General features: G+C 38.8%; 2 protein-coding genes across 4 annotated transcripts; one reads left to right on the top strand and one right to left on the bottom strand.

The window, feature by feature from the left end:
• Nucleotides 1–2,318: 2,318 nt before the first annotated feature.
• Nucleotides 2,319–8,955, top strand: si:ch73-290k24.6 (mucin-4). 3 transcript variants are annotated; one of them, XM_051659226.1, is made up of 5 exons: nt 2,320–2,720; nt 3,032–3,073; nt 4,273–4,509; nt 5,342–5,503; nt 7,845–8,955. In XM_051659226.1, the coding sequence occupies exons 1-5, from the start codon at nt 2,672–2,674 to the stop codon at nt 8,945–8,947; spliced, it is 1,593 nt and encodes a 530-aa protein (XP_051515186.1). In that variant the 5' UTR covers nt 2,320–2,671; the 3' UTR covers nt 8,948–8,955. The 3 variants fall into 3 exon arrangements, with proteins under 3 accessions (XP_051515185.1, XP_051515186.1, XP_051515187.1); XM_051659227.1 differs by having other exon boundaries at nt 2,323–2,623; XM_051659225.1 differs by having other exon boundaries at nt 2,319–3,073.
• A 2,612-nt stretch (nt 8,956–11,567) lies between these two features.
• LOC127418618 (steroid 17-alpha-hydroxylase/17,20 lyase) lies at nt 11,568–20,177 on the bottom strand. Its single transcript, XM_051659259.1, has 9 exons — nt 19,978–20,177; nt 19,572–19,815; nt 16,999–17,137; nt 16,620–16,849; nt 15,336–15,422; nt 14,893–15,257; nt 14,380–14,483; nt 13,662–13,861; nt 11,568–11,692 (listed from the first exon to the last, which is right to left on the bottom strand). Exons 2-9 carry the CDS (start codon nt 19,791–19,793, stop codon nt 11,690–11,692), a joined length of 1,350 nt encoding a protein of 449 aa, XP_051515219.1. The 5' UTR covers nt 19,794–19,815; nt 19,978–20,177; the 3' UTR covers nt 11,568–11,689.
• Nucleotides 20,178–20,283: the final 106 nt, after the last annotated feature.

The following is a 20,283-nucleotide window of genomic DNA, read 5'->3' as shown; positions in this document are numbered from 1 at the left end:
TAATTGTGAGCATTTAAGATACATCGAGTGTTAGAGTTAAAAATGTCATTTCCAGCACAGAATTCTATTAAACACAATACAGAATTTGAGATGTGCTGGAAATTAATTTTCATGACTTGAATGACATAAATCTGTGATGCATGAACACAAACTGATGGACATTGTTAGTAGACACATTATGTTTAACGAGTCCACAGTGCTAAAAGTGCCAAATATTTTATTTTTTAACTTTTTTTTTTTTATTATCCCCTTTTCTTCCCAATTTGGAATGCCCAATTCCCACTAATTAGTAGGTCCTCGTGGTGGCGCGGTTACTCACCTCAATCCGGGTGGCATAGGACAAGTCTCAGTTGACCATCAATCCGCGCATCTTATCACGTGACTCGTTGTGCATGACACCGCGGAGACTCACAGCATGTGGAGGCTCATGCTACTCTCCGTGATCCACACACAACTTACCACACGCCCCATTGAGAGCGAGAACCACTAATCACGACCACAAGGAGGTTACCCCATGTGACTCTACCCTCCCTAGCAACCGGGCTAATTTGGTTGCTTAGGAGACCTGGCTGGAGTCACTCTGCACGCCCTGGATTCGAACTCGCAACTTAAGGGGTGGTAGTCTGTCTCAGCAAGTATTGACGCTGACTATCACCCCTTAAGTTGCGAGTTCGAATCCAGGGCGTGCAGAGTGACTCCAGCCAGGTCTCCTAAGCAACCAAAGCAACGATGCACGGATTGACGGTCTCAGATGCGGAGGCAGCTGAGATTCGTCCTCCGCCACCCGGATTGAGGCGAGTCACTACACCACCACGAGGACTTAGAGCGCATTGGGAATTGGGCATTCCAATTTGGGGAGAAAAAGGGAGAAAATAAACAAAAATAAAAATTTACATTTTGAAGCCAGGGCTCCAGAATGAAAGCGTAATATCATAGAATTCACGATTTTATGCTTTAATGGCACTGGGATCAAATATTGCAGTTTTAATGGGTTTCAATGGGGACATTTTTGTCCTGAAGGTCCCGAGTGTAACTATTTTGTGTATTATAGATGCATTATAGATGGCCACCACATATTAATTTGTGGGAACGTAATATTATTTTGAGGCCACAAAATCATTTTGTCACGACTTCTAATTTAAAAAAAAGTTAAAAAGACCTTCATGACGTCAGAAATGTGGGATTAACATAATGGAGATATTATCCAATAAAACAACAGAACAGTTTTCTTTGATTTGGGAACGATAGTGTGCATTTAAGTCGTGGCTACTGTACATGGACGGGTCTAAGGGAGGGCACTGCCCCCCTAGATTGATCCTTGTGCCCCCCAGTCGGATGCTGAAACAACCCAGGGAGAGCCCAACATGTTCTGAGTGAGTCACAGAATCGTTGACTCAACTGATTCATTGAAAAACACAGAGCTGAGGTGTCTTACCTGTAACAGTGAGATTTACATGTATATGTCTGTCTGTCTGTCTGACAATGTTTAACTTTAACTCTAAAGCAGGTTTGTGTGGATATATTGTTATTAACTGTGCATCTGTGCATCCCCTGGTCTTCTTGAGTCAGGTTGGAAATCAACAGAGAGTCGTCTTATGAAACATGTGAATTCTGCCTTTGTAATGAGACGTTTTGTTGGACACCTCAGTCTCATTAGAGTCTATATTAGAATTGGGCATTCCTTTGGGTCTGTGCATGAGCAGGACAGACACACACTCACAGATGTGTGACTTTATTTCGTCTGCAGAACACAAATGAAGATTTTAAGAGAAATAGGCTATCTCAGCTCTGTAGGTCCATACAACGCAAGTGAATGGTGACCAGAACTTTCAAGCTCCAAAAAGCACATAAATGCAGCATAAAAGCAACCCAGTTCCAGTGGTTTAATCCATGTCTTCAGAAGAGATATGATAGGTGTGGGTGAGAAACAGATCAATATTTAAGTCCTTTTTTACTATAAATCTCCACTTTCACATCTGTTGTTTTTGGTGATTCGCACTCTTTGTGCATATCGCCCCCTACTGGGCAGGGAGGATATTTATAGAGTGATTTATAGAATCATTAATGATTGTTGCTCCTCTGGTTTTGTCTGCAGCATGTGGACTTCAAGATTACTTTGTTTGTCTCTAAACAAACACTGAAAAATCTCCAGATATATTCTTTATTATGTATCAGATAAAGATACCTCTCAGGGTGAGTGTGGCTATATGGTCTCCTCATCTTCAGCTGTTGCCATGACAGTTGCAGCTCTGCTCTGATTGGTCCGTCTCCAGCTGCCTCGAGCCAATCAGCATTAGATCCGATAAAATGCGCATCTCTCCGTCTGCTGTAATAATTATATTTTGTTTTTATATTTAACAGATGCGTGCATAGTGAAGATGTTAATGTGTAGTTCGGTTTACCGTTAAAACATCACGGTAATTTCAGCCGTTAAATGTCGCCTGTGATGCGGAGGCAGAAGCTGCGGGTGGAAATGGCGGACGGAGAGAGACAGTTGGTGCAGAATCGGAAAAAATGATCGAATCCGAAACAACACCGACTTTCATTACTAGCCGTATGCGATAAAAACGCGCGCGCTCCGGACATCAGATTTCACTGAAGTGGACGCATCGCGTTTATTACGGTCGGTGTGTTTATTATCACTGCGGGTATATAAAGCATCACATCTAATATGCTTATATACCCGTTCTTATTCGCTATCTCTTCCATATGTATATACTGTAAGTAATGATAGATGCTCTATTGTGTAATGTGGTTTAATGCACAGGAACATTAACAGAACTGATTCGGCCTGTTTCTCCTTCCACCACAGGCCTACTGCCAAAACAACGCATTACACACTACAAAATAAACACACTGATAATATGTTTAATAAGCATTTAAAACACACACACACACACACACACAGAAATGTTTCATGTTTGCATGCATCTCTCTCACACAAGGCATTTTATTTGTGCGTATAGAATTAGATATAGAGCTGAGCTATTCTTAGTTGATTTGATCTGTTTTATTTCTGCTCATTTTATAGATGGTCCTGACAGCATCTATGGACACCTGTGTCCTTCACCAGGTAAATACCTGATTTATTACTGTTCTTCATTGCATTCATTATTGCATTAGTTAACGACATTTGTTAACATGGCCTAACGATGATCAATACTTTTACAGCATTTATTCATCTTGGTTAATGTAACATTTTTAACCTATACTAATACATTTTTTTTTAAATCAAAAGTTGTATTTGTGAACATTGGTTAATGCACTATGAACTTACATGAACTAACAAATGTATTTTTATCATAAAGATTAATAAAACTGTAAAAAAAGATATTGTTCATTGCTTGTTCGTGATGCCTAATGCAACGTATGGTAAAGATAATGGACAATTTAATTGATTGAATGCATAACTAGGCCTAGAAAAAAAAATGTTATCCCCTTTTCTTCCCAATATGGTATGCCCAATTCCCACTACTTATAATAATTATAATTTTCTTTATTTTTCACACATTATACAGTGAAATTCTTCTTTCTCACATATCCCAGCTAGGCTGGGGTCAGAGTGTAGGGTCAGCCATGATACAGCGCCCCTGGAGCAGATAGGGTCAAGGGCCTTGCTCAAGGGCCCAACAGTGGCATCTTGGCAGTGCTGGGGCTTGAACCCCTGACCTTCTGATCAGTAACCCAGAGCCTTAACCGCTGAGCCACCACTTACTAGGTCCTTGTGGTGGCGCGGTTACTCTTCTCAATCCAGGTGGTGGAGGACAAGTCTCAGTTGCCTCCGCTTCTGAGACTGTCAATCCGTGCATCTTATCACGTGACTCGTTGTGCATGACACCGCGGAGACTCACAGCATGTGGAGACTCATGCTACTCTCCACGATCCACACACAACTTATCACACGCCCCATTGAGAGCGAGAACCACTAATCACGACCACGAGGAGGTTACCCCATGTGACTCTACCCTCCCTAGCAACCGGGCCAATTTGGTTGCTTAGGAGACCTGGCTGGAGTCACTCAGCACGCCCTGGATGCGAACTCGTGATTCCAGGGGTGATAGTCAGCGTCAATACTCGCTGAGCTACCCAGACCCCCAAGAATTGAATATTAAGAACTTCAGCACATCAGATGTTAAAACAAAAAACAAAAAAAACAAGGAATTTTTAAATGTAAGGCGGCATTTTAGCCACTTTCATGGGCATGTTTGCCCCCTTCATTTCTGCCCCTGCTCGACATTTCTCTCCTTGCCTTTGTTTTCCTGCGTTTGACAGACTCTGAGTGGTCAGACGCTGTCGCCATAGCAGCAGTTCTGGAGGAAGCAGAGGAGCGAGTGTTTCGGTGGCGCCACGCCCTGCTGCAGGGTATGGAGTACCACAGTTCTGGGACGTTGCCCCTCTTGGGCAGCCCGCGCTACTGCCCGGGAACTAACAGCGCTAGCGGCTACCTCTGCCAGACCGGCCACTGCTGCCAGGAGACGGGCTGCTGTACCTACTACTATGAGCTGTGGTGTGAGTCCAGCAGTTTCACACACATGTGTACTTAAGTATTAAACCCTTCAATGTGCCTCAACCTCGTGAGACCCCGCGTGAACATGACATTTTGGCTTCGCTATAGGCTATGCTTAATTATTTTGTTTTAAAACCAACTGATCTCAGTTCTGGAGACTCTAGGCTGTCATAAAAGGGTTAAACTTTCAACGCACCGTGTCATGTGACAAAACAACATGAGTGCGAATCTCATCCGAGTTTGTCTTTCGGAGATACGGCAACAAAACAACATCTGGTAAGAAACCAGCTTAAGTTTTCACATTGAAACCTGTTTGAGTCAAAAGAGTAGAGTCTCTAGTTTCATCCGATATGCCATTTTAAAAATTGCATAGATTTATCACGAAACGGTACGCTGTTAAACGCAATGTCCACGTATGTGGACAACAGGACTAACGTTCCATAAAAATCCTACATACACTGTGCATTATCACAGAGGCTTTATATGGAGTTAGGATGAAAATAAGGTGCATTTCCCCCTTTTTTTATTAGGTGCTACTAGTTACTAATCAAAAAGGGAAATAGAAAATGCACACAGCACTCACACTCGGGTCTCAGGAGGTTAAAGGAATAAATATGAAAATGATGTCACGTTCCAAACTCGTATGATGTAATTTCTACCATGGAACACAAAACGAAAATGTTAGATTATCAGCCAATAAATCTCAAAATGGACTGGTTAATCGGTCCCTCACTGTTAAGACAAAATGGTATGAACGCAGAATGAACAATAGAACGTGGACACCAACTTTCAGATTAAGTGGTCTTAGTATTGTGTGTTTTGTGTGTATTTCAGGGTTTTGGCTGCTGTGGAGTGTACTCATCTTGTTTAGCTGTTGTTGTGCGTATCGTCACCGTCAGGCGAAGCAGCGCGTTCAGCAGCAGCAGAGACAGAGAGAGATAAACCTCATGGCATATCACGGAGCCTGCAGTTACCCGTCCTCGATGTTTGACCTCAGTAAGAACTCCTAACACTCTTGTTTTCCCTCACTCTTAAAGGAATGTTTCACCCGAAAATTCTGTCATCATTTACTCACCCTCCTGTTGTTTCAAACCTGTATGATTTCTCTCTTCTGTGTAACACACAATAGGGACGTTAGGCAGATTGACAGCTTCAGTCACCATTGACTTTCATTGCAATTTCTTATACTATGAAAGTGAATGGTGACTGAAGCTGTCAGTCCCTAATAATCTTTTAAGTTCAATGAATGCAAGAAATGAATATGGGTTTGAAACAACATGAGGATGAGTAAATGAAATAAAAATTTTATGCATGAACTATCCCTGCATTGCTAATTTTTGCATGACTACTTTATTCCAAGCTACAAGCTACTCATAAATTTAAGTAGTTAAACTACAGCGAAACAACCTTTTTTAAAAGTAGTCAGCCATACTACAAATACTAACAAGCTATTTTCAGAACAATATCTTGATCATTATAATAGTAATTAAAAGTATTTTCTTGCACAAAAACAATGGTCTCAATTAAATTCACAACATAAGAATTGAAAACAAATTTACACTAAATACAACTAATAAAAAAACACTGAATCGAAAACCTATAGTTGCTCCTCAACACTGGTGCTAACAGGATTGTGTTCTTCACAATACAATATACAGTATACAGTTGAAGTCAGAAGTTTACATACACCTCAGCCAAATACATTTAAACTCAGTTTTTCACAATTCCTGACATTTAATCGTAGAAAACATTCCCTGTCTTAGGTCAGTTAGGATCACTACTTTATTTTAAGAATGTGAAATGTCAGAATAATAGTAGAGAGAATGATTTATTTCAGCTTTTATTTCTTTCATCACATTCCCAGTGGGTCAGAAGTTTACATACACTTTGTTAGTATTTGGTAGCATTGCCTTTAAATTGTTTAACTTGGGTCAAATGTTTTGGGTAGCCTTCCACAAGCTTCTCACAATAAGTTGCTGGAATTTTGGCCCATTCCTCCAGACAGAACTGGTGTAACTGAGTCAGGTTTGTAGGCCTCCTTGCTCACACATGCTTTTTCAGTTCTGCCCACAAATTTTCTATCAGATTGAGGTCAGGGCTTTGTGATGGACACTCCAATACCTTGACTTTGTTGTCCTTAAGCCATTTTGCCACAACTTTGGAGGTATGCTTGGGGTCATTGTCCATTTGGAAGACCCATTTGCGACCGAATTTTAACTTCCTGGCTGATGTCTTGAGATGTTGCTTCAATATATCCACATAATTTTCGTTCCTCATGATGCCATCTATTTTATGAAGTGCACCAGTCCCTCCTGCAGCAAAGCACCCCCACAACATGATGCTGCCACCCCCATGCTTCATGGTTGGGATGGTGTTCTTCGGCTTGCAAGCCTCACCCTTTTTCCTCCAAACATAACGATGGTCATTATGGCCAAACAGTTCGATTTTTGTTTCATCAGACCAGAGGACATTTCTCCAGAAAGTAAGATCTTTGTCCCCATGTGCACTTGCAAACTGTAGTCTGGCTTTTTTATGGCAGTTTTGGAGCAGTAGCTTCTTCCTTGCTGAGCAGCCTTTCAGGTTATGTCGATATAGGACTCGTTTTGCTGTGGATATAGATACTTGTCTACCTGTTTCCTCCAGCATCTTCACAAGGTCCTTTGCTGTTGTTCTGGGATTGATTTGCACTTTTCGCACCAAACTACGTTCATCTCTAGGAGACAGAATGCGTCTCCTTCCTGAGCGGTATGATGGCTGTGTGGTCCCATGGTGTTTATACTTGTGTACTATTGTTTGTACAGATGAACGTGGTAACTTCAGGTGTTTGGAAATTGCTCCCAAGGATGAACCAGATTTGTGGAGGTCCACAATTTTTTTTCTGAGGTCTTGGCTGATTTCTTTTGATTTTCCCATGATGTCAAGCAAAGAGGCACTGAGTTTGAAGGTAGACCTTAAAATAGATCCACATGTACACCTCCAGTTCAGTACACCTCTTATCAGAAGCTAATTGGTTAATTGTCTAAAGGCTTGGCATAATATTCTGGAATTTTCCAAGCTGCTTAAAGGCACAGTTAACTTAGTGTATGTAAACTTCTGACCCACTGGAATTGTGATATAGTCAATTAAAAGTGAATGTAATAATTTTTAAAAGATCATGTGAGTGCTTTTTTATTTACATTAAACTTGTAAACAGAAGTTAAACAGTGAATGAAAATAAGAAAGATAAAAATGACAATTTTATTATTGTTCAAAAAAATCTATTTAGTATTTAAAATTTCCTGAGCCATGCACCAAATACCCTTTTTTATAAGAAATGATCATGAGTTCTCATTGGCAGGTTTCCTTGCGTCCCTCAAACTGCCATCTTATGAGGAAGTAGCTGCCCAACCCAGCACCCCGCCCCCTCCCTACAGCTCTGTCACTTATCCACGAGGCTCTGCCCACCCTGGCCCAAGTCACATGCTGTCATCCCAGAGCTCTGACAACTACACCAGCTGCTCCTGTGACTCCTGCTGTCCGTCATCCCCCTGTAGCTCCTCCCCCTCTTCTGCTCAACTCACAGATGAGACGGACACAAGCCACGCCTCCACACCCTCCCTCAGTGAGCCTGGTCACAGCCACTCCACAGCAGCGGCTACACACGGCGAGACTGTTTCAATGCCGCCAATCAATGAATGCAGCCAATCTCCTACGCTCAGCACAGCAGAGGTACTGGAGGCAGAGCTAATAGGTTCCACCCCCTCGGAATGCAACGGCAACAACACCGTCACCCTAATCAGCAGCAAGCTTTTGAAGAAAAGCACAGATAATGCTAGTAATGCCACGGAAATATGTAACGCATCTCACGCTAAAAGTACTAGCAATATTTGCACCACTAGTTGCTCAAACAACTCCAGCAGCGTTAGTTCCAACATTAATCCAACATCTAAGAACATCACCAGCTTTTCAAGACAAAATGCTACAGCAACCGTTCCTCTCGCCTCAACCCCTTCGCCCTCTTCCTCGTCTCTCAAACTCTTTTCGATCTCTGACCAGCAAAATTCCGCAACACAAGGGCCTGTACAAGACACCCCCTTTGCCCCGCCTCCACAGTCTCCTCCCAGATCCGCCCTCTTTTCTCCTGGCGTGGAAACCGAGCGTCGCGATTCCGCCGTGAGCGACTTGGACGTGGACCAAATGCACTTCCAGCAGCGACGGCTAACTGGTGACTCCGGCATCGAGGTTTGTCGCTGCCGTGTTGAGCAGGAAGAAGAGGATGAGGATGAAGATCAGTTACAGACAGAGTCGGCTGTTGAGCCAAACGACGGTCTACATGACAGCCCAGACTGTTCTGCTAGAGCCAGACAGTCACCGGCGGAAGGGGGCGGAAAAGAGGCGTGGCCTGTCTCCCCGGTCCCTCTGCCGGTGGAAGCAGTCGTTATTGCCATGGAAACTGACTGAAGGTAAACCAAAAGTGGGTGATGGAAATCCAGTGCATACACGCTTAGTGTAATTGTTTGCGCCAACATCGGTACTGGGCTCAAACCACCGACATGAGAGCAACTGTAAAGATTGAAGTTAGAAGATACACAATATTAATCTTCGATCTGGTCTTCGGTCTTAGGGTTATATATCTCTGTCCGTCTCTGTTTTTATTCTTTGTGTTTCTCTGTTGTTTATCCAACAACACAGACTGTATGTCTGCAGACTAAGAGCACTTACACACTAGAGAAAACTTTGACGGAGCCTTTGACGGATGGGAATGTGTAAGATGCGTTAAAAGACACGAGTCGGGTGAGTTTAAAATCAAAGCGAGTATAAAGCTAAATGGATTTCAGAAAGCACAACTGGACCTGCTTGTCTGAATAGACGGCTACGTTAGTTAAAATTTTTGCAGCAATTGATGCAAAACATAGCATTTATCGTCTACATCCTTTCAATGAATGCAATGGACTCGCAGCGTTCTCTGAGACACTGTAAACTCTAGTGTGTACAGTAGGCACAACTATCAGTATGTTTGACAAAGGACAATGTTCTGACTTTACCAGCGAATCGGACCCTCAAAGTGTGACAGTCAAGCTGCTTCTTTCGCTCATTTCGTTAAAAAAACGCCAACATTTGTGATACAACAACACAAACTGCACAGTTTCCATTAAATCCTTAGGAACGCCAAGGTGGCCATTTTTCACTCTCAATTAATACCGTTTGTCACCAGTTTCGCAGTGTTCTGGAATGTCCACTAGGATGCTCCAGAACTTCAGTCTGCACCCCGCCCCCCATCCCAATGTTCCAGAACACCAGCTTGGCCAAACAGATGCTGCATCGCAACCACTAAAGAAGAATAAATAGAGCACCTCAGGACATTTGTTTGGTTCTGTTTTCGATTTATTATTATGATTTTATTCACATTTTGTCACGTCTTTATGTATAACATTGAAACAGCATTGTTCATTTACAACATGTAGGTGAGTGAATCTCTGAAAAACAGGTGCCGTGGTCATGTTTCACCCCAAAATCAAAATAAATAAATTCTGTTTTGCTTAAAGGAATTTTCTGGGTTCAAGTTGAGCTCAGTTAACAGCACTGGTGACATAATGTTGATTTCCACAAAGAATATTTTCGATTTTCGATGTCCCTTCTTTATGTAAAAAGTAATTTACAATGGGGTCAATCCGTAAATGTTAAAAAAAAATCACTGTTTCAAAAGTATAGCCGCAAGACGTAATCAATATGTGTGTAAAATTATTTTAGTGTTATAATATCCCTTACTAATCAAATCCTTGTAAAGTTATATACAATATTACAACATGGTCGTTATGACAACAAAAACCTATAACTCCGGTATTGGCTATATCTTTCCACAGATACGGTTAGTAAGTGATTTTATCCCACTAAAATCATGTTAACACACATGTTGTTTATGGCTTGTGTCTATACTTTTGAAACGATGTGTATTTGAGCGTTCTTGGACTGGCCCCATTGACTTCCATTGTAGCTTAACTTATACTGAACCCAGAACTTTCCTTAAAAAAAAAAGAAGACATTTACTGATTTTTTGCACTGTAACATCACTATTAAGATAAATGAGAATTACTGTACAAACAAACTCCAACAAAACATGCAAACATTCATAATAGGCTTCATTTTCTCAATGCAAAATATACATTTGCATTTTCGTACTTTTGATTTTGGGGTGAAATGTGACCTGGACATGCTTTCGTGACATTAAGACATGCAGCCTAAAGACTTAAAGCAAACTGCTGTTAACATACATGAATATATAACGAAATAGATATAATTATATATAAGAATAAATATAGTAGCTTCAGATAGAATATACAGTATAAGCTCTGTCTATATAAAGTGATTTATATTTTCTAAGCATGCTGATAGGAGTGTTTGGTGTGTGGTGTTTAATGTTGTCAGAGGGGTTCTGTGTTCCATCTTTAGAATATGGACAGTGTTACCACCATCACTGTTGCGTTACCATGGCGTTACTATGACGACCCACTCTAGTGTAAGCATTAGAGTGTGTTTGACGTTGATGTGTGGCGCTGTAAAAGGTGTAATTCAAACATTTAAAGACTAAACGCTATCCTGAAACAACACAATGAACAGCCTGTCTTGTAATCTCTGTTTGCCCAGTGAATGCTTTGTGTGTGTGTGTGACTGAATGTAAATTGTGATTTATGAGTCACTGGTGCTTTAGAGAAAACTGATGAATTGTGAATAATTAAATTAAATAGAATTCCTCACTCTGTTGTATTTAATCCGTTCCATGAAAATATAATTGGGCATTGTTTACAATGGCATGATTTAATTTGACATTTTTCACCAAACGCCTGTTAAGTACAATTTGGTTATTAACCCAAGAGCAAAGCAGGTGGGAAAAAGTGCCCATTTGAGTGTTGGGGAATGTTACTTTTAAAACAGCGTGTTACATAATTGAGCTAAACTAAATAAATGTAACTATTAATGTTACATCATTACCTTTAATGAAAAATAACCCTTTAGTTTGCACTTTTGCAATACATTCCACAACAGAAGTGCTATGCTTTGCTTACAGGGGTTTTTATTCGAAGTGGTTTGCCAACATGGTTAATAAGGCATGCAGCGACTGCATTATGGACAGCTCTGTTGATTGTAGCATGAGCATTGTAGTTTCTTTGTGTTGCAGTGTTATTTCCACTCAGTAGGCCAACGTCACTGCGTTATGGAGAAAGGAGAGGTTTTAAATTGCACTTTTAAAGAAATAAATGTAACACAAAAACTTGTCACTTCCAAAAAGTAATCTTACTACGTAATGCATGTTACTTTTAATGCAATATTCCCAGCACAAGGCCATCAGCCTAAATATTGCCACCTAGTGGCTAGAAAAAGAAATTAATAGAAACTGGACTGCACGCGGACAGCCTGCGACTTTGTGCGTCGTTGGCATAAGCACCTGGTGTTGACTGCACTAAAAGAGTATCAGAGCAATCATAGTGTGCATGTCTTAAACGCATCTGTATGGGATCGCGTAATGTATGAGCATACTGTGCTGATGTGGAAATTTGCGTCATGCGCATTGTGCGCAAGACGTAGCGACACATGGAAAAGTTACGAAAATGAACTATTGTTGTGGTATTATGGCGTAAATTCAAAACGCAATGTGCTACTGTACTTGTCACTTTCAAAAAGTAATCTTACTATGTAATGCGTGTTACTTTTAATGTGTTATCCCCAGCACAAGGCCATCAGCCTAAATATTGCCACCTAGTGGCTAGAAAAGAAAAACAAAAAACTGGGCTGCACACAGACAGTCCACATCTTGTGTGTCACTGCTGCATTCGCCTGGTGTTGACTGCGCTAAAAGAGTATCACAAAGCAGTCTTAGTGCACTTGCCTTGAATGCATCTGTATGGGCTCGCATACTATACGAGCATACTGTGCTGATGTAGAAATTGGCATCACGCGCACTGTGCACGAGATGTAGCTGCACGTGGAAAAGTAACGCAGATTTCTTGAAAATGAACTATTGTTACAGTATTATGACGTTAATTCAAAAAGTAATGTGTTACTGGATTTATCACTTCCAAAAGTAATCTTACTACGTAATGCGTGTTTCTGTTAATGTGTTAACCCCCAGCACAAAGCCATCAGCCTAAAAGGTGCCATCTAGTGGCTAGAAAAGGAAATGATTGGAAAACGAAAAACTGGGCTGCACGCAGACAGTCTGCATCTTTGCAGCTGGCATTGACTGCGCTAAAAGAGTATAACAAAGCATTCATAGTGCGCATGCTTCAAAAACGTCCATAGCTAGCATACTGTATGCGCATACTATGCTGATGTAGAAATTTGTGTCTCGTGCATACGTGGAAATGCAAGGCACATTTCTTGAAAATGAACTATTGTTATGGTATTGTGCCGTAAATTCAAAAAGTAACGTGTTACTGTATTTGTCACTTCCAATAGTAATCGTACTTCTTAAATGCGTGTTACTTTTAATGTGTTATCCCCAGCACAAGGCCTCAGCCTAAAAAGCACCACCTAGTGGCTAGAAAAGGAAATTATCGGAAAATGAAAAACATGGCTGCACAGGGACAGGCTGCGTCTCTGCGGCAGGCGTTGACTGCTCTAAAAGAGTATAACAAAGCATTCATAGTGTGCATGCTTCGAACACATCCATGGCTAGCATACTGTATGCGCATACTGTGCTGATGTAGAAATTTGCGTCATGCGCACTGTGCACGAGATGTAGTGCCATATGGAAAATTAATGCACATTTCTTACAAATGTTATATTGTTATGGTATTATGGCGTAAATTCGAAAAGCAATGTGTTACTGTACTCATTACTTCCAAAAAGTAATCTTACTATATAATGTGTGTTACTTTAATTGGTTACTCCCCAGCACAAAGCCATTGGCCTAAAAATGCCACCTAGTGGCTAGAAAAGGAAATCATAGGAAAACGAAAAACTGGTTTGCATGCAGACAGTCTTTGTGCATCGTTGGCACATGCACTTGGTGTTGACTGCACTAAAAGTGTATAACAATGCAGTCATAATGCACATGCCTCGAACGCGTCTGTACATGCATACTGTGCTCATGTCGAAATTTGCGCATGCAGAAAGGCAAAGTATACTTTAGCTTTTAGTGTGTATGTGTTTGTCAGTGTCGTGGTGTGACTCTCACAGTGTAGCGTTGTGGTTGAAGCACTACACCGTAACGCCCCTGCAGGTCAGGTAAGGAAGCCCCTGAGGGCACGCTGAAGTGAAAGTGCTGCAGTAGACAGCTGACGAACAAGAAGAGCTCCATTCTGGCCAGAGATTCACCCACACAAACACGAGGACCGGCACCAAACGGCAGGAAACTGGAGGGAGTTATTCTCTTTCCTGAGGCGTCGAGGAATCTCTCTGTGAGGGAGGAAAGAGGCGTGTTTAAATACAGAATCACTGAAATGCAAGGTATTACATGTCTGATGCTGAAACTGCAGGTGTATTGCGCAACAGTAGTATGATCTTATTTGGCTTTATGCAACTTCCAGGAGTTTCCAGACTGCTACTATAAGCACTTCTAAGGAAGAACCAGTCACTGGATTTGACAAACATTTTATTCGGTTTCAGATTTATACGCCTCTAAACATCACATAAAAAAACAAACTGTGGCTGGCTTCTTTATATGTCCATCCAGGGCCGTTTCAGACCATTCTGGCGCCCTAGGCGAGATCCCTATTGGCGCCCCTGTTCTGGGGAGATGAGGGGGTGTTTGGGGAGCATGGCAGCGGCCTCCTCTTTGGCGCCCTCCCAGCAGGTGGTGCCCTGGGCGACCGCCTAGTTCGCCTATGCCTAGAAACATCCCTGTGTCCATCTTATCAAAAACTGATGTGGGCAATCTGATGAAACTGTGTTACCTGGTCTGAATCTATCAGCCTCGTCCCAGTGTTTGGGGTCGTGGTGGATCGCCCACATGTTCACCAAAACTCGAGTTCCTTTAGGAACTGCATGACCTCCCAGACTGTAGGAGGCAGTAAAGAGGCATTATGCATTAAGACACATTTGTCTTCACACACATCTCAGAAGACAGGGAGGACATTTAGAAATGTAGGAAATATTCCTGAAACAGTTTTGTGTTCTCTCACAGTAAATGTTGCATTCCCATCTATATGCTAGTGTATTCAAAGTTGATAAAAGAAACTTTAAGCACATATACACATTTTAAATATACAGTTTTTCTCTTTAATGAAAACCAGATGAAAAAATATTGATGACATACAAGACTGCAGGTGACAGTTTTGCACACACAAAATGTTTTTCATAAGCTGGCAATCATGAAATTGCATGTTTCATCTAATATTCTTATGGTTATGACTTTTCTCTATCGCTATGGCAACCTGTGGTTTTCACTGTGCTGTTGCCATGGTTACCTGGTGTCCTGCATGGCAACATGTGGGATGAGGATTGGGCTGACGGGACGGATCCGCATGACCTCACAGATAACACTCTCCAGGAAGGGCAGACTGGACCTGTCACTCAGAGCAGGGGGGCGGTCCCTCCCCAAACACTCATCCAGTTCAGCGTGAATGCGCTCCTGTACCTGAGGGTGGTGCAGTAAGAATGCTATAGTCCAGAGTAGGGTGGTGGATGTCGTCTCAACACCGGCTCCAAAGGCCTCCGCTGCTGTCATGAGCACATGATCATCAGTGATGTCATCCTCCCCACCTGACCCTTTCGTCTGACCAATCAGAAGAGCGTCCAGCAGGTCACGCGGCTCTCCAGGTGTTAGGGTCATCTGCAGAGTTCAAAGGTCATGAAGATGACAAAAATGTGTGTGTGTTTATGTGAGTGTGTGTGTGTGTATGTGCTGTACCTTGTGCTCCAGCAGTTTCTTGCTCAGCAGTTGGTCTCTCACTGCCACACACTGTTTCAGTTTATTCAGGTCTTTGTTGGGGAAAATCTGATGAAACAATGTTTAAAACAGCACTATGATATTTACTAGGGCTGTCAATCAGTTAAAATATTTAATCAGATTAATTACATAATATGCCAATTAATTAATCTAATTAAGTGCAATAAACACTTTATTTTTATATAATTAATCAAATTAAATCAACAGCCAGAATACGAATCAGAAACCAAATATTTACAACCCCATAATAAATTATAATAAATCTGATATTGTAAAAAAATTATTATATATATATATATATATATTAATATGTTAATATAATTAATTATAATTATTAAATCTATTTTATCTAACGAATGACTGTAGAAACAAAATATGTTTTACTTTAAATAAGTGTCATCTTGCTATTTTTAATTGAATTAATTACATGATAAATTTGATTAATTAATCAAATTAATTACTTATAAAGATATATAACAATATTTGCTGAGAAAGGCCCCCAAACAGTTCAGGTGCCATGATGAATTTTTTTGTCATTTAATGCATTATTTTTATATATAATTATTCACATTAAATTAACATGTTTAATCAACAGCCCTAATATTTACACAAATCATAAAGCAAATATTTACACCCCCATGATAAAATATTTTATTAATGCCCCAGAAATGTTCGTATTTGTTAGTTGATTGGACAGCTGTGCCATAGTTTAAAATAGTTAAACTAAAGTTAAAATAAATAAATAAAAAACAGTTAAAATATTTTGTATCTAACGAATGGCTTTTAATAATTATTTATTTTATTTTTTTACTTTTTTTGTATTACAAAATATGTAAATGTGTCATCAATTTTAATTAAAATCTTGTCAATTTTAATCGAATTAATAATCACATAATTCACGATTAATTGGATATATCACCATTTGCTGAGAAAGGCCCCCCCTTTGTATATATATATATATATATATATATGAAATATTTACACACAATATACAGTGGCCCCAGAAATAAATAATAATGATAATAATAATAAAAAGCTAAAATAATTTTTTTTTTTTTTTTTTTTTTTTTTCTGTATTTTAAGCCTATATTTTTTGCAATGACTTTGACATGATTTTTAGAGGATTTAAAACTTTCTGATATATTGTTATCTAAAGCAGTGGCATTCAGCGTAACTTAAAAGTCACAATACTTCTTGGAAAGTTTTTAAAAAGTGTTTATAAAAGTGTTAACATTGTTCACACACTCTTAGCCAGGGAAAGACGTCGACTAGTCCTCCTCTGGCGATGGTCTGTACAATGCCGTCGTTATAATCCATGACCTTTAGGAGCTCAGGGTCATTGGGCTGGTATGAGGAACTGAACACTAGTTGACACACGACATTAGTGACGGCCCGCATGAGAACAGGACTGAGATCTAAACTCTGCCCCCCACAGACCTGGAGCTCCTCACAAAGACTGTCAGCCGCCTCCAGAACTAAACACACAGAGCGAGTAAACATTTCATCATCATTTATGAAGGATTTGTTGTTTTAACTCAATAAAACTCTATGTTTTAAATGAAAAAATCCAAGCTTTTCAGTGTGGTCAGACGTTTGGACCCCACTGTACTGTATGTGTGTTTACCGATGGTCTGTAGTTTACTGGATCCCTCGCCGAACAGTGTAAACGAGGAGTGCACCAGCCTGCGATGGTTCTTCCACAGAGGACTGTAGTCTGCAAACGCAATATCCTTCCCACCCTGAGTCAACAGATCAGTCGTTACCTTGATGATCAGAGTGAGAAAGAGAGCGGTTTAAAACTATAGGAAAGTCAAGAGTTGCTACTAATTAATGCTGATCTGCCATGAAACCTGTCAAGAACAAATCCGGCTCATATTATCTTGAAGAAAATGAACCTTGTTTTTAGGACCATTGAGGATTGTATTATTTTTATGACAATTAAGCACGTTTTCCCCAAATGTCTCATTCTCATCTCTGTAACGCTATAAATAATGATATATTATTTCAATTGTACAGCATTTAATAACCCAAACAATACATTTACTTCTAAAGCCACTTTTTGTATTGTCTAATGCGTCACTCGTCTGCCATATTATTGTACTATCTTTGAATGATCTTATTACAATTCTTATATTAATGACATATTATATTTAAGATTTTTATTAATTATATATTAATTAATTAATTAATTCGATTAAACCTTTTAAACGATTGACAGGCCAAGCATTTATACATCATATTAGTATTTGTTGTATCACATTTAATTTATGCTGATTTAATAAAAAATAATTGTATTCATGCAATTAATTGTGATTAATTTGATTAATTAATCAGCATAACATGTAATTAATTTTATTATATTTATTTTATCGATTGACAACCTAGCATTTATACATAATATATGTATTTGTTTTACAACATTTAATTTATGGTGATTTAATTAAAAAACAATTATACAATTAATTGTGATTAATCGGCATATCATGTAATTAATTTGGTTATTTTTTTTATCAATTGAAATCCTAGACTTTATACATCATATAAGTATTTGTTGTACTATATTTCATTTATTCTGATTTAATAAAAAATAATTTTTATTAATGCAATTAATTGTGATTAAATTGATTAATTAATAAGTATATCATGCAATAAATTTCATTAAAACATTTTATTGATTAGCAGTCAAGCATTTATAAATCATATCAGTAATTGTTCTACTACATTTAATTTATGCTGATTTAATAAAAAATAATTGTTATAATGCAATTAATTGTGATTAATTGTATTAATTAATAGGCATATTTTATTGATTCAACTAAAAAATTTAATGATTGGCAGCCTAGCATCTATGCAGAATATTAGTATTTGTTGTACCCCATTTAATTTATGCTGATTTAATAAAAATAATTGTATTAATGCAATTAATTGTGATTAATTTGATTAATCAGCATAACATGTAATTCATTCGATTATATTTTTTTATCGATTGACAGCCTAGCATTTATACATTATTTACGTATTTGTTTTACTTCATTTAATTTATGGTGATTTAATTTTAAAAGATTATGCGATTAATTGTGATTAATTGTGATTAATTAATTGGCATATCATGTAATAAATTCAGTTATTTTTTATCAATTGAAAGCCTTGAATTTATACATCATATAAGCATTTGTTGTACTATATGTAATTTATTCTGATTTAATAAAAAAATAATTGTATTAATGCAATTAATTGTGATTAATTGTATTAATTAGTAAGTATATCATGCAATTAATTTCATTAAAACATTTTAGCAATTGACAGCCTAGCATCTATGCAGAATATTAGTATTTGTTGTACCCCATTTAATTTATGCTGATTTAATAAAAAATTATTGTATTAATGCAATTAATTGTGATTAATTTTATTAATTAATCAGCATATCATGTAATTAATTCAATTTTTAAAAATTATCGATTGACAACCTAGCATTTATACATCATATTATTATTTGTTCTACTACATTTAATTTATGCTGAAATAATTGTATAATGCAATTAATTGTGATTAATTGGAATAATTAATCAGCATATCATGCAATTAATTTGATTAAAACATTTTATTGATTGGCAGCCAGCCATTTATACATCATATTATTATTTGTTGTACCACATTTAATTTATGCTATTTAAATAAAATAAAAAACATTATATTAATGCAATTAATAGTGATTAATTAATCGTTATATGTTATTGATTTGAATCAGCATATCATGTAATTAATTCAATAAAAAATGTTAACGATTGACAGCCTAGCATTTATATATTATATTAGTATTTGTTTTACTACATTTAATAAATAAATAACTTTTTTTTTTCCTTTTTATTTTGCAGTGAAATGTGGAATTGATATGTTTTCAGGATGTTCACCCGAGTAGAAATATGTAATTGTACAAATACACACACACACACACACACACACACACACACACACACACACACACACACTACTATAGTATTAGTCTCAAACTATCCATGGGTTATTCTATGTCAAATCAACCAAATTTCAAAAAGTCAGAATCATTTATGCATTTCTTAACCATTAAAAAAAAAGATGTCCAAAACAAAATGTTGAGCCGGGGACCTCTGGAGGAGTTGACACAGAATGACCCCAAAACTACTGATCATCCAGTAATCTCTGTGCTCCAGTACTCACCATCTTGGGCCGTCCAGCGAACTCTCTTCCATGCTGCAGCAGCACCTCTCTCACCAGACTCACTTCGCTCACCACCAGCGTGAAGTGTGGACCCACATACAGGCCAAAAAGAGAGCCGTACCTGCTCGCCAGGTGAGTGAACAGCAGGTGAGGGGGCAGAGCAGAGCGCAGGTGTAGCAGACTTCCCAGCACGGGCACTCGCGGCAGACACGGCAACAACATGCCACCTCTGAAAGACCAGCGCCTTCCCAGCACGCATTTCACCAACACCAGCACAGCAGCACAGACACAGAAGAACAGAGTGAAGACTGAAGAGATGCTGCACATGATGGAACCAATAAGACTAATTTTACATAAATATTCAGTTAATCTGTGTGTTTTAATGCAGAAAGAAGCCAGCACTCACTCTCAGGGCCGATTTAAATGCTCTGGTCAGGGGGCTTTACTGTGGGCGGGCCATTTGGAGAACCTTGGTTTGGGGTTGGAGGTCACAGAAACCCTGAGGTTGTTTGATCAGTGACAGAGCAGCTCCGATTACTGCTATTTAACTATTTTCAATGGAGGATTGTTAAAATATTACATTAAATATTTGGTTGAATATTGAGTGTTTTTTTTAAGGAAACTTAAAAAATAACATGATTTGTGAAGCACTTTGAGCTGCACTAAGAAATGTGCCATACAAATCACATTAATTTGTATTATTGTAATCACA

Source organism: Myxocyprinus asiaticus, chromosome 28 (assembly GCF_019703515.2).
Source record: "Myxocyprinus asiaticus isolate MX2 ecotype Aquarium Trade chromosome 28, UBuf_Myxa_2, whole genome shotgun sequence".
Taxonomy (NCBI): Eukaryota; Metazoa; Chordata; class Actinopteri; order Cypriniformes; family Catostomidae; genus Myxocyprinus; species Myxocyprinus asiaticus.
This window is presented reverse-complemented; position numbering and strand designations above follow the sequence as displayed.

What these genes read in the sequence shown, in the direction of transcription:
- si:ch73-290k24.6 (XM_051659225.1), top strand. Translation starts at nt 2,911, where the DNA reads ATGTTTCATGTTTGCATGCATCTCTCTCACACAAGGCATTTTATTTGT. An exon ending in ACACCTGTGTCCTTCACCAG is followed by an intron (nt 3,074 to 4,272) that starts GTAAATACCTGA and finishes TGCGTTTGACAG; the next exon opens with ACTCTGAGTGGTCAGACGCT. An exon ending in CTACTACTATGAGCTGTGGT is followed by an intron (nt 4,510 to 5,341) that starts GTGAGTCCAGCA and finishes TGTGTATTTCAG; the next exon opens with GGTTTTGGCTGCTGTGGAGT.
- LOC127418618 (XM_051659259.1), bottom strand. Translation starts at nt 19,793, where the DNA reads ATGTTGTTGCCGTGTCTGCCGCGAGTGCCCGTGCTGGGAAGTCTGCTA. An exon ending in AGAAACTGCTGGAGCACAAG is followed by an intron (nt 15,258 to 15,335) that starts GTACAGCACATA and finishes TGAACTCTGCAG; the next exon opens with ATGACCCTAACACCTGGAGA. An exon ending in GGCTGATAGATTCAGACCAG is followed by an intron (nt 13,862 to 14,379) that starts GTAACACAGTTT and finishes TCGACGCCTCAG; the next exon opens with GAAAGAGAATAACTCCCTCC.